Genomic DNA, 15,947 nt, shown 5'->3' on the forward strand with positions numbered 1-15,947 from the left:
TTTTTGAGATTGGGTGTCTATTGTGTACCTTTGGCTATCCTGGAACCTTCTATGTAGACCAGGCTGATCTTGAGATCACAGAGATCCATCTGCCTGTGCTACCCGAGTGCTGAGAATAAAGGCGAGCGCTTCCACACCCACTTGAGCAGCAAACATTCATAGCTGCTGAGCTATTTCTCCAGCCCTTTATATTCTATTTTTATTTTTGTGAGTGTTTTTCTATCTATGTACTTTGTATGTAGATTCTGTCTCAAATGTGAGGCACTCAAGGTTATCCTCTGGCCTCCACATACAACATACATGCCTTTATTTGAGTATGTGCTAGTCCCTGGGCTTGTGTGTTGTTTTGGCACATGTCTGGAACAAGGCAGTCTGTAAAACTCAGTTCTCTTCTTTTACCGTGTGGTTCCTGGAATCTGAACCAGGATTAGGCTTGGCAGCAAGTGACTCATCTTGCCAGTCTCCTCACCCCAACCCCCATTTTTGAGATAGGCTCTTGCTGTAGCTCTCTGTGCCTAGTATCCTGAATAATGGAATTTCAGGTGTGCATTACCATGCCTAGCCCTGAATTTGTCTTTTAAATGTTAATACATTTATTTATTTTTTTAGCGTGTGTCTGTATGTGTGTGTGTGTATAGAGGTGAGGATGGTGTTTTCCTTAGTTGTTCTTCACCTTATTGTTTGAAGCAGAGTCTCTTACTGGATCCTGGAACATGTGATCCACTTGATTGACCAGCCATCAGGTCCCTAGGATCTTATTGCTAGGGTTGTAGATGGGCACTGTTGTGTTGAGCTTTTACAAGAATACTGAGGATCAAAGCTTGTGTTCCTATGTTTATATGACAGGTACTTTAACCATTAAGCTGCTTTCAGCCCCAAATTGTAACAGTATCTTCATGTCATGGTTCTCTTTGGAAGGGCTGGTGTATTTGCTAAGAGTTTGCTTCTGTTGAATTTTGGAGTAGAGTTTCATGTTGTTTGAGTCTTGGTCTTTCTCTTTCCTTGTTAAGTAGGAAGGTTAGTAAGCCTTAAAAGGTTTGGAGGGCAGACTAACACTCTCTACCCCTCAGCTTTTTGTATTGTGATCAGAAAGATGGCCTGGAAAAGTATAGGCCTCTTCCATGTCCTCACTCTCTGATAGTACACTCTGTTCCAATTGATTGATTGATTGAGCTTCCTCTCCTTTCTTTCTCTTTCCTTCTTTTTATGTTTTGTTTTGTTTACTTGTTTTGAGATGGGGTCTTTATGTCATCCTGGCTGTTCTGAAACTCTCTATATGTAGATCAGCTGGCTTTGAACTCAAATCTGCCTGTTTGCCTTCTTAGTGTTGGATTAAGGGTATGAGCTACCATACCAGACTTGTTTTTGTTTTTGAGATACTGTAGCCCAGGATGAACCTGGTATTCACTGTGTAGTCAAGGTTGACTTTGAACTTCTGGTCCTGTGCTTTTTGTTAAATAATCTCCTCTGCTCCCCATTAGAATCTTTTGATGGGCTCATAATAGTCTTACCATCGGTTGGCTTCTGGTTTTTCTGTGGTCCCTAAGGTGATCTCTAGAGTAATGAACTCAAGATAGGCTTTCAGGGACTTTGATAGCTGTAGAGGGGCCAGAACCGTGTGATGTTCCTCCCAGATTACTTCTAGAACAGGAGAGATAAATCGTTTACCATCATTTAACTTGTCTCTCATGGCTGTAGGTAGGTGCTTCAGTGAATCAAGGACTGAAGTCTTGTATGTGGGCAGGATTTTTCTTTCTTTGTTTCTTCTTGCCCTCATCCTTGTTTTCTTTTTCTTTTTTTTTTTTTTGAAGATTTATTATATTTATATGAGTATACTATAGCTGTTTTCAGACATACCAGAAGAGAACCTCAGATTCCATTACAGATGGTTGTGAGCCACCATGTGGTTGCTGGGAATTCTAGGACCTATGGAAAAGCAGTCAGTGCTCTTAGCCACTGAGCCATCTCTCCAGCCCTAATTTTTGTTTTTGTTGTTGTTCTTTTTGTTCTTGTTCTTTTGTTTCTTGTTTGAGACAGGCACTCTGGCAGGTCTGGAAGTAAGTCTGTGTAGACCAGGTGGTTTCAAACTCAGAGATCCACCTGCCTCTGCCTTCCACTGCTGGGATTAAAAGTGTATGGCACCATGCCTGGTCTCAATTTCTTTAACTGACAAGGGCAGTTAAGGATCTGGTCCTCAGGGGTCATGGGCCTCTGAGGAGAAGCTCTGGCTCTTCCAGCTTTCATTTCACCAGTTTATCTCTATAAGGACAAGTTAAAGACCGTGACCATGGCTTTGCTTGGAAGAATGGAGGGAGTTTTCGCTCCATGTCGACCTTCATTGTGGACTGGATTAGAGCTCACTGGTTGCTTTTGTGTGTATGTGTATGTCTGTCTCACTGCCTGCCAGTCTGTCTCTGTGACCTTCATGAACAAGAGCACAGATGATTCTACAGTTAAAGGACAATTTGAGAGTTGTCCCACAGTCCCCTGGGGACCTAGTTGATCTTGGAGGTAATGGGAGGACATTCTCCCACTGACCACATCAGTGTAGCTTCCTAACATGGTTATTGGTCAGTTTCCCCAGGATGTTACTTTAACTACCATGTGATATTTAGATAAGGCTGGGACAATACCCAGAAGTAATTTTATGGAAGTGGTGGGGAGTGAGACAGGGTCTCACTATGCAGTCCTGGCTGGCTTGAACTTGTGTAGCCCAGGACTCAAATTAAGAGATCCTCTGCCTCCCTATTACTGGGGTCATGGACCTGCACCATCATTCCCTGCTTTCTGAGCTGATTTCTTTTCCTGAGATAACATTGTTTTTCCCAAAAAGAATAAAAGAAAGGTTTGGAACAAAGGTTTGATATCAGGCCTGCAAGATGGGGCACAGTGGGCTGGGTGAATCTGACTGGCCTTTGGGCCCTTCTTTGCTGTTCTTTGACATAACTGAACCCATGTCCCGGATTCTAGGATGACCAGAATTTCTTTCCAACAGGAGACCACTGCCTGTATCTCCTCTAAAGATGTCTACTCCAGACCCACCCCTGGGTGGGACTCCTCGGCCTGGCCCTTCCCCAGGCCCTGGTCCTTCACCTGGTGCAATGTTGGGTCCTAGCCCTGGCCCCTCACCAGGTTCTGCCCACAGCATGATGGGGCCAAGCCCAGGACCTCCTTCAGCAGGACATCCCATGCCCACCCAGGGGCCTGGAGGGTACCCCCAGGACAACATGCATCAGATGCACAAGGTAGGTAGGCATCCTGTGATCTCATTCCTGTACTCTGTTCCTGAGACTTGCCTTAGTGTCTCATACAAAGCTGCAGGAGCCTCCGTATATTAGAGGAGAGAGGTCTTTGTGAAGGTGACTTGGCTTAGTTCAGATTCCTACCCTAAGGTGTCCTTTTTTGGGGGGGGGGTGCTTCGAGACAGGGTTTCTCTGCATAGCCCTGTCCTGGAACTCACTCTATAGACCAGGCTGGCCTCGAACTTAGAAATCCACCTGCCTCGAACTCAGAAATCGACCTGCCTCCGCCTTCCAAGTGCTGGGATTAAAGGCGTGCACCACCACCACCCAGCTAGGTGTGCTTTTTTGAACAAAGGGATCAGGCTATTATTGTCCTGAGCCAGGAGGCTGAGCAGCCATTTCACTCTGTTTCCCATATTCCTTGTGCTTTCTTTTGTTATGAGGAATTCCCAGATTGCTCCAAGGATGCTTCTCTGGCTGCACTGGTAGCCTACATACTTGAAGCAGTGGGGAGTATTCAGTCTGCTTATGAGCTTGTACCCCAGACTGCCATTTCCTTTGGTAAATATGTCAGCATTGCTTTTGCCAGCAAAGCTGCCAAGCAGCAATCCCGTCCTGAGGCCTTGGCCTTCCTCTTAGGACTGGCTGGGAGTAATGTCAGCATTTGTTTGGGCCCACAAAGGCTGGGGTGTCTAAGAAGACGTTGGAGGCTGCAGGAGGGTTCACCATAGTGGCATTGTCAGTTGCTTGTCTTCCCTGTAGGGTTGTCCCTGTGTTTGCTTCCAACCCCTGCAGGCTTCCAAGTATAGATTGTGTTCCCTATCCATAAATGAGGAAGGCCCTCACATGCCTGTCTCATTCCCCTGCCTGGGTTGTCCTTGTACTCTGTTTCTAGACATCTCCATCTCTGGCTCCCCAGTTCTGGACTGTTCTATCATCCTAGTAGAGCATTTATCTTGCTCTTTTCCCCCTACGAAGGAAGATCTGGGTCACATGTGTGAGCCCACCATCTGGGTTATAGGGTCCTCCGTGTGCCACAAGCTACATCTCCTTTACCTGTGTTCCCTCTCCTAGCATTGCTCACACATTCTACTGCCTCTGACAGGTACCCGTTGGACACCTACCATGTATCTAGAAATCTGTGTATTGGAGTCCTGGCTGGTAAAACTCAGCCTGCACACAGATGGCCTCACAGGAAGCTGCCCCTATATCCCTGTCTCAGCTTTCTTTGTTACAGCTATACTGAGTGTGGCTTTGATGTCACTCTGCTTCATCCCATGGTGGCCTGTGAGTTTTTGCACGGCAGAATGCTCTATAACCAGTCCTAGTTCCCAGAAGGGTCTTAGGCAGTTTCTCTCAGCAGCCACTCTAGCCATTGCCCTGAGAGGCATGGCTACTCCCAAAGGTTCCATGTGTCACCTTCCCTCCACATGCCAGCATCCTGCTAACATTGTGCTTTCTCAGTGGTGGGACAGTTCTGTTAGCCTTTCTTTCCTAAGCTGGCAGCTGCTGAGGCCGTGAGGACAGTGGGGACGTCTCACTGTTGTTCAGTCTTTATATGTAGCAGACCTTTTTGCATGTCTGCTTGATTTATAGCTTCTGAGGATGAGGGCTTCCCCCCTAGGTTTGCAGCAAGTCTCCTTGGCACAAAGTGCAAGGGACCAGGACATCTTTCTTTGTGGTTCTCACTGGCTTGAAAGACAGCTCCATATCTCCACTGCCTAAGTAGTCACCTTTTCCAGTAGCTTGATTTTGTGTCTGTCCTGACACCCAGAAGGTGTGGTGAGTGTGCCTCAGAGTTAGCCCTCTGGCACCCTTGGGTGGACCTCTATGTGGTCTTCTTTCTCAGCTTTGCTTCTTCCTGAACTTTGCGCAGCCACCTCTTGTTGTCCTTCACTGACCTGTGTCCTTGTACATCTCACAGCCTATGGAGTCCATGCACGAGAAGGGCATGCCTGATGACCCACGATACAACCAGATGAAAGGGATGGGCATGCGGTCAGGGGCCCACACAGGTATGGGACCTCCTCCTAGTCCCATGGACCAGCATTCTCAAGGTACAATCTGGGTCATTTTTTGTTTCATGGTCATATGCCTGCTTTCCTCAGTGCGGACTTCAAGGGCAGCTAGTACAGTTGAGCTGTGGGGAGGCCTCCCTGGTGAGGTGAGGCTAGTGCTCTGTATAGTCCTCTTGCCTTGGAGCAGTCTCAAATACTGAATAGGTGGGACAGAGATCAGCATAGTGTTTGAGGTCAGGGCTTAGTGTGGTAGAGCCTAGAGGCTAGCAATTCCAGTGGTGCCTTAGGACACTGCTTTAGGCCAGTTGGCTTTTCTACATGGTTATGATTGATATTATAGATAACTTGTTGAGTCCTCCCTGTCACCAGGGTCAGTAAGTAAGGCACTGGGTCCTGGGATTCACAGGAATGACAATGGAGAAGCCAGAGGGTAGGCTTAATAGAGCCTGGTTTGCAGTTTTCACCTTTTGCATTGATTTCTGTATCCTATTGAAACATACCCTAGCTCATGGCCACATTAGTGCTGAGTCAGAGTCTCAGCCACCTCCCTCTGGGTGCTTCTTGTTTGAATCAGGAGAATGGTGTTGCTTGGTTACCTCTCGGGGATGCCAGGTGGTGTGGATGTGATTTAACAGTCATAGATGCATGCTGCTGAGTGACCACTGAACTAGTCTTTCTCTACAGGTTACCCCTCACCCCTAGGCGGCTCTGAACATGCCTCCAGTCCTGTCCCAGCCAGCGGCCCATCTTCAGGCCCCCAGATGTCCTCCGGGCCAGGAGGGGCCCCACTAGATGGTTCTGACCCCCAGGCCTTGGGGCAACAAAACAGAGGCCCAACCCCATTTAACCAGAACCAGCTGCATCAACTCAGAGCTCAAATAATGGCCTACAAGATGTTGGCCAGAGGCCAGCCATTGCCCGATCACCTGCAGATGGCTGTGCAAGGCAAGCGGCCGATGCCTGGAATGCAGCAGCAGATGCCTACACTACCTCCACCCTCAGTGTCCGCCACAGGACCCGGACCCGGACCTGGTCCCGGCCCTGGCCCAGGTCCAGGACCAGCCCCTCCAAATTACAGTAGACCCCATGGTAAGACCCTGCCCCTGGAGGGGGAGAATGATCAATGTGAATGATAATGACAGGCAACCCTGGCTCCTAGCTAGCGGTATCTAAGACTGCTGTGATGGGTCTAGATAAATGCCAGTTATCAATCTCTGGCCTTATTGTGGTGGGTGGGTATGTTCCCTGAACTGATATGAACATAGGCCAGCAGATTTGAACACAGTTGCATTTATGGTGCTTGCTTTCCTTCAATATAGGTATGGGAGGGCCCAACATGCCTCCCCCAGGACCCTCAGGTGTGCCCCCCGGGATGCCTGGTCAGCCTCCGGGAGGGCCTCCCAAGCCATGGCCTGAAGGTAAGATTCTTTTCTATTGGTGACATGCCCTACCTCTTGTCATGAACCTGAGCTATGCAGGACTCCAGATATTAGGCTACAGTTTTCACCCCAGAAACCTTTTTTTCTGTGGACCTCTCTAGGGGTTCAGCTGGGGAATGTAGGGTACTTCTTATTTTCCTTGTCCTGTGGGTAGGGATTGTCCTGCAGTCTCCTGCAGGGGATGTGTCTATTACGGGGCTCAAGGAGATAGCTAGTTATAGCTGTGACCACAAACAAGCTTACTCAGGATAAGGGGCTTCTGAGCTTGGGGGAAGGGAGTGTCCAGCATGATTGCTTTTTCTCTAGAGAACACCCACAGTGGAGGTAGATAGAGGACAAAATAGATCAGTATCCTGCCAACTTTGCTAACTGCATGTGGCCCTGTCCTCTCAGAGGTGACTCTGGAAAGTTTAGTTGGGTACTTCAAGGATTTCATTTGGGTTGGAACTGTGGACCTTGACTATCTTCTTGGGGTCTGAGGTGGATCATTGTGTATTGAAGACTGGTTTGTTTGGATGGTGAACTAGAGTCATTCTCTCCATCTGAGAGAGAAGCTCAGAGACCCTCAGTAGATACCTGACGTGCAGAAAGCAGCAAACCCCATGCATCCCGCTTTGTTTTCTTCCTACACTGTATATCAAACAGAGTAATAAGAAGTAATGATAAAACACATTGGCCAAGGTAGATTAAGCAGGAACAGTCTCAGGACAGTGTGCACCGACCCTGCCCTTGCAATGCTGCTCTGAGGAAGCACTTAGGATGCACAAGTAGAATTTGGGTGCAGCTATTCAGAACATTACACCATTGAAACTTAGTAATCATTTGTTCCTGGAAGTTTCCATTTAATATTTTTAGACTTCGGTTGACCAAGGGTAATTGAAATGGCAGAGCTGAAGCTGCTAAAGGGGAGGGGTGAGCTTCTGTAGAGGAAAGATGGGCCCTGCTGTCGCTGTGAAGCTAGGCACAGATAAACCAAACACTGGCTGGGTGGTTAGATTGGAGCTGTGGGAGAACTGAGCTGGACGGTGGGAGTATCTAGGTTCTGGCCTAGGTAAGAGGTGGCTGGAAGGGCAGTCCTGGGGGCCCAGAGGTCAAGCAGCGTGCTCCCCTTGCCTCTGCAGGACCCATGGCCAATGCTGCTGCCCCCACAAGCACCCCACAGAAGCTGATCCCCCCGCAGCCAACAGGCCGCCCTTCACCTGCACCTCCTGCTGTCCCACCTGCTGCCTCACCCGTAATGCCACCACAAACACAGTCCCCAGGGCAGCCAGCCCAGCCTGCTCCATTGGTGCCACTGCACCAGAAGCAGAGCCGCATCACCCCCATCCAGAAGCCCCGGGGCCTGGACCCTGTGGAGATCCTACAGGAGCGGGAGTACAGGTGAGCACCCAAGTGCTACACTGCCAGTGTTGATTGCCAGGTACAAGGGAATGCTGCGGCTTGTCTTCTGGCCACCAAGTGAGGTGGTGGCCACCTCTGTGGTGACTGGTCCCACTCCCTTTCTGCCTTGCACCTGTGCTTTAGCATTGCTGCTTTATCCTTCCTAGTGGGACTGTGAGCCACAAGAGAACAGGCAACTCTTTTGGCCTATTCATTGCTAAGACTCCATATGAGAAACTGCCTTGGCACATAGTAGGTGCTCTATAAATAACTATAAGAAGATAAGAGTAGGGAACTTTTTCCACATAGGGTTGCTGGGAGGATTAACCTGTAGACAAAACATTGATGCCCATGGACTTTGCAGATTTCCACAGCCCTGTGTCTCATGCTGAGGCTGGACTCCCTAATGCCACAGGCCAACTCTCATTGTCCATATGGAATTAGCACCTAGCTAAGTCACGTTCTAGTGTGCTGTGATAAAACATGAAAACTTAAGAGAGGAAAGGGTTTACTTCACCCTGGATTTCCAGTAACAGTAACAGTCCATTACTGAGGGGAGTAACTCAGTCAGGACCTGAAGCAGAGACTCTGGAGGCACACTACTTATTGTCTTGTTCTCCAGCTCATGCTCAGCCAGATTTCTTATATAATTCAGACCTACCTTCCTAAGAATCATGCTGCTAGGGTGTATGCCTTTGATCCTAGTTCTCAGGAAGCAAAGGCAGGTGGAGCTTCATGAGTTTGAGGCCAGCCGCGTCTTCTAAGCAAGTTTCAGGACAACCAGGGCTACATAGAGAAACCTGTTTCAAAAAAATTTTTTTCATGGTTCCACAGTGGGCTGGCCATCTATCTAATCAAGGCAGTTTGGCAGTTGAGGTTCCCTCTTTCCAGGTGACTCAGGGTTGTGTCATCTTGACAATAAAAACTAACAAGGGCAGTTGTCAAGCCTTGGGCTTGCTGTGGTCCCAGCAGGCCTGTTCTCAAGAGCATGCTGAGGCAGCTTGCCTCTGTTCTGTGTGGTAACTGGAGTCCTTTTTTAAAGAATCCCCTCTCTTACAGCTGGGCTGGGTCTGCCTCCTTTGAGGGACAGATTCTTTATAGATCTAGCTTTAAAGATGGGGACCAGGTGACTTCTTGTAGACAAATAGTCCTCACCACTTTTCTTTCCCAATCTCTGCCCAGGCTGCAGGCTCGAATCGCACACAGAATTCAGGAACTTGAAAACCTCCCTGGGTCCCTGGCTGGAGACCTTCGAACCAAAGCAACCATCGAACTCAAGGCCCTTAGGTTGCTGAACTTCCAGAGGCAGGTGGGTCTGTGGGCCCCAGGGCCTTTGTGTCAGTGGGGATGCTGGGTTCCAACAGTGCTTTGAGGGATGTTATCTGGGATACCTGCATGGTTGGGGCAGTCAGGACTCCAGGAGACTTAGTTCACTGTTATGGCCCATGCTGTGGCAAGACTTGGCCATGCATAGCCTGTGCATACATGGGTATTGGCTCCTGAGGTTGCAGTTGGCATCTGAGAGACTGGCGGCCTAGTGAGTCTCTTCCTGAGGGTACTGTACTTTTACACATCCCCTTAGGAACTGTATGTGTGGGTGTAGAAAAGTCCTGATGTTCTGTTCTTTGCTTGCCCTATTTGCTGCCTCCCAAGCATCCTGTGCATTCCAGGCAGTTTGTTTAGGATCATCTGCCCAGCATGTGGTCATCATTTGTGAGCATCTCCACAGGCAGCACAAACCTTTCATGCCTAATGCCAGTGTCTTACTTTCCACCCTAAAGCTGCGCCAGGAGGTGGTGGTGTGCATGCGAAGAGACACGGCCCTAGAGACCGCCCTCAATGCCAAGGCCTACAAGCGCAGCAAACGTCAGTCACTGCGGGAGGCCCGCATCACTGAGAAGCTGGAGAAGCAGCAGAAGATTGAACAGGAACGCAAGCGCCGTCAGAAGCACCAGGTGTGTTCACCTTGCGGGGTATGCTCTGCTGAGTCTCCCGTGGCTTAGCCAGAGTGTCCTGGGCACAGCAGTGTGCCAGTACACAGACCAAATGGTAAGAGAAGATGAGCAGTGATAATACCATGCAGGTTTAAGAGGTGGAAGAAGAGGAGCAGGGACTTTAAAGAAGGATCCCTCTCAGACAGGAGGGGCTCAGTGAGATTTCCATGGGAGGGCAGAACAGACAGACTTAAGCAAGGGTGCCATGCTGAGGAGGGGCAATGGCCCTGGGGCTGGAATATGCCCCCATGTTTCATCTAGAAACGAGAATGGGGTAGTTGGCAAAGTGAGCCACAGGGAATATTTGGGCTTTTGTTCTGAACAAGGGGAAACCACAAGAGACTGCAATTTCTACAAAGTCCATCAAGGAAATAAAATTCTATTGTCAGATAGGCTTGTTAATGAATCAGTCTGCTCATATATTCATTTTGTTTACTTTTGTTAAGATTTGTTTCGATTTATGCATATTTATTTTACTTGCATGTCACATGCATGTCTGGTACCCCAGGAGGTCAGAAGAGAACAGCATCATATTTCCAGGAATTGGAGTTAAAGATGGTGGTTAGCTACTATGTAGAGCTGGGAATTGTAGGCATGTTCTCTGCAAGAGCAAAAAATGCTCTTAACCACTCAGGCACCTTCCAGCCTTGTTTTGTTTGTTGTTTGTTTGTTTTTTTTCTGAAACAAGAGTCTTGCTAGATGGCCCTGACTGTTGTGGTACTCTCTCTATAACCCAGACTAGCCTCAGATTCAGTAATCCTGTACCTCCACTTCCTGCAAGTTAGGGTTACAGGGATCTCCATGCTGGGCGTGGTTGCTCATTTATAATGTATACATTTTGAAAACAGTGACTGCTTATTCCAGGATGTAGTGTAGTTATTGAGAGACTGAGGCAGAAATACAGGTTTAAGGGCAGCCTCATGTAGTCCAAGATGTAGTTGATTGATAGAATATTGTCCATCATACGCCACACGATCATAGATTCAAGTTCTAGCTCTACACCTAAGAAAATACAAAACGTCAATGCTCAGTGTTAATCATGGTTAACATTTTGGTAGTTATCATTCCATTTTCTTTGGGTTTGTATATATTAGTGAGATGTTAAATACCAGAGCAGTTAGCATGACTCTGTAGGTGAAAGTTAACTGCCTACCATTTCAGTAGAATTCAGATACATTGATCTATGATTCATCTGTGCAGTATTTCCCAGTTTCTTACACATTTTGTCACTGTAACCTTATTTGGAACACACCATAACTTCTTTGCTTTCTTGAGGCAGGTTCTTACTCTTAACTCAGGATGGCTGGGAACTCAGTGATCCTCCTGCCTCTTACCTCCCAAGTGCTGGGAGTATAGGTGTGTACCACCCTACACCCAGCCTTGGGGCTAGTCTTTTACATTTCATGATTAAAAGTTGCCCTGGCAGTCCTGGAGTCACTGCTGTGTCAGGATAAGTTCCTCCAAGGGGCACAGTTGAGCAAAGGATAGGAATAGAGCACATGTTTAGAACTTGATTCATAGGTGCAGCAGAGTTTGTCCTGAACAGCGCTGACACGGTGGCCTTATTATGTGGACAGCACCCTTTTTTCCTTGAGGTGCTGATGATGGAACCAGGGCTCTGTATATTCTAGGGAAGGGCTTTGCCACTAACCAGCTCTCAGTGCTCCTCTGTCTTTAAGCAAGCTGTGGGTACAGTTTTGCCTCACATTTTCCCTCAACATTATCTCTCTGCAGGAGTACCTCAACAGCATTCTGCAGCATGCCAAGGATTTCAGGGAGTATCACAGATCAGTCACAGGCAAACTCCAGAAACTCACCAAGGCTGTGGCCACCTATCATGCCAACACTGAGCGGGAGCAGAAGAAAGAAAATGAGCGCATTGAGAAGGAGCGAATGCGGAGGCTTATGGTACACACCAGCTTCCTTGCTCGTGATCCCTTGTGTGTGCTGGGTGTGGCAAGTGCTGGGCTATTCACCCCAGGATTATACATCGATGCTCTATGGCTTAGCTTAGAAGTGGAGCTGAAGGAAGAGCCAATTGGATTTGGGAGGCAGAGGTCTGGGCCTTCACCTTCCTTCCTCTGGCTGTAAGTGCAAGCTAGCTCTGATTCCCTTCTGCTCTGGGCCTCAGGAGAGCCACAGAAGGTACAATGAAGACTCTGCTCAAATGAGTCCCACCGACATTTCATCATGGTAGAGTTGCTAGCTGGACAGATAGCTGTTACTGGCTATGAGTTTGTCCCTAGCACATATACTGGGAATACAGATGGGAGCAGAATAATCCCTGTCTTCATGGGGCTTCAAGGATTTTGTTCCTTGAAGGAACAAAACAGACATAGTATAATTAGGTAGAAACAATGAGGCAGGCCAGGGGCTGGGTAGTTGTCAGATTGACTTGAAGTAGAAGTTGTGAGGTGGCTTCATTGCACAGTGCAGACAGCACGGTAGGGGAGAAGAAAGGGCCCAAAAGGGAGAGAAGGGCATGGAAGCGGGACACCAAATGCAAGGTACACAAGGCCCCCGTGGGGCCTTAGGACCTCGTGGTGCTGAACAGCAGGACACTGGGTCTGAGAGCTTGCAAGGTTGGATCAGGTGGGGCTTTGCAGGCCATCAGGAGGGAACTAGATTACTGAAAGTGGCCAGGGATCATTTCAGATATGTAGTGATTTTTGTTTTAGTTGAGACAGGGTTTCAATATAACCCTGGCTAACCTCTATATAAACCAGGCTGTGCTTAAACTCTTTAGGATTCACCTGCTGCTGCTTCCCAAGTGCTGGGATTACAGGCATACATTATGATGCCCAGTTTCAGCTTTTATTTCTGAAAGGATATAAGGAACTCAAGGTTGAGAATTGTGGAGATGGGCCCAGATCAGGTAGAAGAGGGTTGAGATTCTTTGTGATAGAGCCCAGATCAGGTACAATAGTTGGGATTCTCTTTGGTGTTTGTTTGTTTGTTTGTTTTTGAGACAGGGTTTCTCTGTGTAGCTCTGGCTGTCCTGGAACTCACTCCATAGACCAGGCTGCCCTAGAACTCACAGAGATCTGCCTCTTGAGTGCTGGGATTAAAGGCCTGTGCCGCTGCTGCCCTTGTGGAACTCACTTATGCCCTGTGTCAGTGGTTCATGACAAAACCTGTATTGCCTGGCAGTGCCCTTGAGATTGAGCATGGGGTTGGGCAGAAGGTATAGTAGCACTCCGGAATGAGCTTCTACGGTCCTCAGTGTGCACCCCACAAGACTGTGTTTCACCTTGCCTTGGTTTTGTAGGCTGAAGACGAGGAGGGCTACCGCAAGCTCATTGACCAGAAGAAGGACAAGCGCCTGGCTTACCTCCTGCAGCAGACAGATGAGTATGTGGCCAACCTCACAGAGCTGGTGCGGCAGCACAAAGCTGCCCAGGTTGCCAAGGAGAAGAAGAAGAAAAAGAAAAAGAAGGTTCGCTGGGCCTGACTAAATACAGGCACCTCTTGGAATTGGCTTAGCTGTTTGCTTAGTGGCCTGGGCCTGTAGGGTCAGGCTGATCTTGTCTCTCTTTATTTGCAGAAGGCAGAAAATGCTGAAGGACAGACACCTGCCATTGGACCAGATGGTGAGGTGAGAAATGGGGCATTCTGTATGGCCCTGTGATACATGTTTCTTTCAGTTTGTTTCTTTAAAAATATTTTAAATCACATTTTTATTTAGTGGGGGCAGTGATGAAGGTTTTGTTTGTCCTCCTGGGGTGGCATTCACATACAATTATCCACCAAGTCATTTTTCTAGCCCAGGGCTGACCTTGAACTTCTAGTTGTCTTGCTTCTACCTCCTATACTGGATTCAGAAGTGTGGGCACTATGCCTGACTGCTTTCACTTAGATGTTTGTTGTTGTTGTTGTTGTTGTTTTGTTTGTTTTTTAAATTATATTTTTATGTGTTTATGCACGTGCCTGCACTCAAATGTGCATTGAGCATTTCCTAGGCAGCTTGAGCTGCAGGCATGTGTTGAGCCCAGATGATATGCTTAATTCTGACCCAACTCCTCTTCTGTCTGTTTCTAGAATCGGTAGTCTCACCTCTATCAGCCATCATGGATTTATATATTTGTTTAGTTCTAGAACACACTGGACATCTGTTCTGAGTACCTGTCCAGTGCCCTTGTTGGATGTCTCAGCTAGACCCCCAGTTGAGAACTGCTGTCCTAGGCCTTGGTGCCTTCAACACAAACACATTTGGATGCTTTTCATTCTTGGGTATTTGGGCAAGCTCTCTATGAATATGTAATATAAGAACCTTTTGCTTCACTGTGTTTGCATGTTTGGACTGGTGAAGTTAAGGCCAATTTCAGGTCATTTGATTCTTGAAGCTTTTAGGAAAATGCCTCACTGAAGACCTCTGTGTAATGTTCATTTTTGGATACTTTCATTTAGCTTTTCTGTTTCACGCATATATATGTCTGTTTGCAGGTGTGTGTACCTGTGTAGGCTAAATGGCAACTTTGAGTGTCATCCTAAGAAACACTATCCACGCTGGGCAGTGGTGGCTCACGCCTTTAATCCCAGCACTTGGGAGGCAGAGGCAGGCAGATTTCTGGGTTCGAGGCCAGCCTGGTCTACAGAGTGAGTTCCAGGACAGCCAGGGCTACACACAGAGAAACCCTGTCTTGAAAAAAATAACAAAAAAAAAAAAAAAAAAAAAAAAAAAAAAAAAAAAAAAAAAAAAAAAAAAAAAAAAAAACAAAGAAAAAGAAATCCTATCCACTTTCTTTGAGACAGTGTTTTTTATTGACTTAGAACACAACAATTTGGCCGGAGTTTGGCCAGCAAGTCCCTGTGATCCTCCTGTGTCTGCCTTCAGTGCTGACATTACTAGTGGCCTGACATTACTAGTGCCTGACATTACTAGTCGGCATTCTCGGGCTTAAACTTAGGTGTTTATGCTTGTGAAGCAAGCATTCTGCCATTAACTTCTGTTGAAGTTGGGTATCATGTATTCCAGGCTCACCTTGCAATCTCTATTTGCCCAGAGATGACCTTGAATGCCTGATCTTCCTGTCTTCCACTCCAGCATTATGGCAGTACAGGCATGGATGGACTACTGTATTGCTCTTCCCTTTTTTAATTGAAAATTTTAATTAACTAATTAATTACTCCTTTTGAGACAGGGTCTCATGGAGTAACTATGCCTGGCCTAGATGAAACTCATTATGTAGATAGACTAAGCTGGCTTCAGTCTTACAGAAATCCGCCTCCTGGTTGTTAGGTCACCATGCCTGACAAAATTTATTTATTTTATTTATTTTTTTCTTAATATTTTTGAGTGTTTTACCTGTACATGTAGCAGTGTACCATGTGCATGTCTGGTTGTCCAGAGTCCAGAGAAGATGGCATGTCCTTGGAATAATAGATGATTATGAGCTGCCATGTGGGTGCTGGGCACTAAACCTGGCTTCTCTACAAGAACAAGAACTCTTAACTGCTGAGCCATCTCTCTGACCCCTGAGCAGCTTCTTATTTGTTTATAATGTATTTATTTAGTGTACATTGTTGTTTTGTGTGCATATATGTCTATGTTAGATTGTCAGGGCCCTGGAACTAGATTGCAGACAGTGGTAAGCTGCCATATGGGTCCTGGGAATTGAAGAGCAGCCAGTTCTCTTAACCACTGAGCCATCTCTCCACCTCCCTCCCCCTCTTTTTTTTTTTTCCCTACCCTCCCCCTCTTTTTAAGGTGGGTTTTTTTCTGTATAGACTGAGCTATTCCAGAACTCAATGTAGACCAGGCTGACTTCAAATTCACAGAGTTCCACTTGCCTCTGCCTCCCAACTACTGAGATTAAGAGCATACATCAGTGTGCCTGGCTGTTGTTGTTGTTTTGTTTTTTTTTTTTTTTTTTT

The 15,947-nt window shown here is 47.2% G+C and overlaps 1 protein-coding gene across 6 annotated transcripts in view; it reads left to right on the plus strand.

Moving 5' to 3' along the window:
• Window positions 1–15,947, plus strand: part of Smarca4 (SWI/SNF related, matrix associated, actin dependent regulator of chromatin, subfamily a, member 4) — an 87,197-nt gene that overhangs the window by 14,993 nt on the left and 56,257 nt on the right. For 4 of the 6 annotated variants that reach the window (XM_031345500.1, XM_031345502.1, XM_031345503.1 and 1 more), the window contains exons 2-11: window positions 2,996–3,245; window positions 5,167–5,299; window positions 5,945–6,349; window positions 6,580–6,678; window positions 7,821–8,079; window positions 9,262–9,388; window positions 9,861–10,034; window positions 11,808–11,981; window positions 13,342–13,509; window positions 13,618–13,668. In XM_031345500.1, the coding sequence (XP_031201360.1) occupies window positions 3,024–3,245; window positions 5,167–5,299; window positions 5,945–6,349; window positions 6,580–6,678; window positions 7,821–8,079; window positions 9,262–9,388; window positions 9,861–10,034; window positions 11,808–11,981; window positions 13,342–13,509; window positions 13,618–13,668 (1,812 nt within the window). In that variant the 5' untranslated portion in view covers window positions 2,996–3,023. Of the gene's footprint in view, window positions 1–2,995; window positions 3,246–5,166; window positions 5,300–5,944; window positions 6,350–6,579; window positions 6,679–7,820; window positions 8,080–9,261; window positions 9,389–9,860; window positions 10,035–11,807; window positions 11,982–13,341; window positions 13,510–13,617; window positions 13,669–15,947 lie in introns of those variants that run through there. The other 2 variants (XM_031345499.1, XM_031345501.1) reach the window with 1 other exon arrangement.

This window comes from Mastomys coucha, unplaced genomic scaffold, assembly GCF_008632895.1.
Source record: "Mastomys coucha isolate ucsf_1 unplaced genomic scaffold, UCSF_Mcou_1 pScaffold23, whole genome shotgun sequence".
Lineage (NCBI taxonomy): Eukaryota > Metazoa > Chordata > Mammalia > Rodentia > Muridae > Mastomys > Mastomys coucha.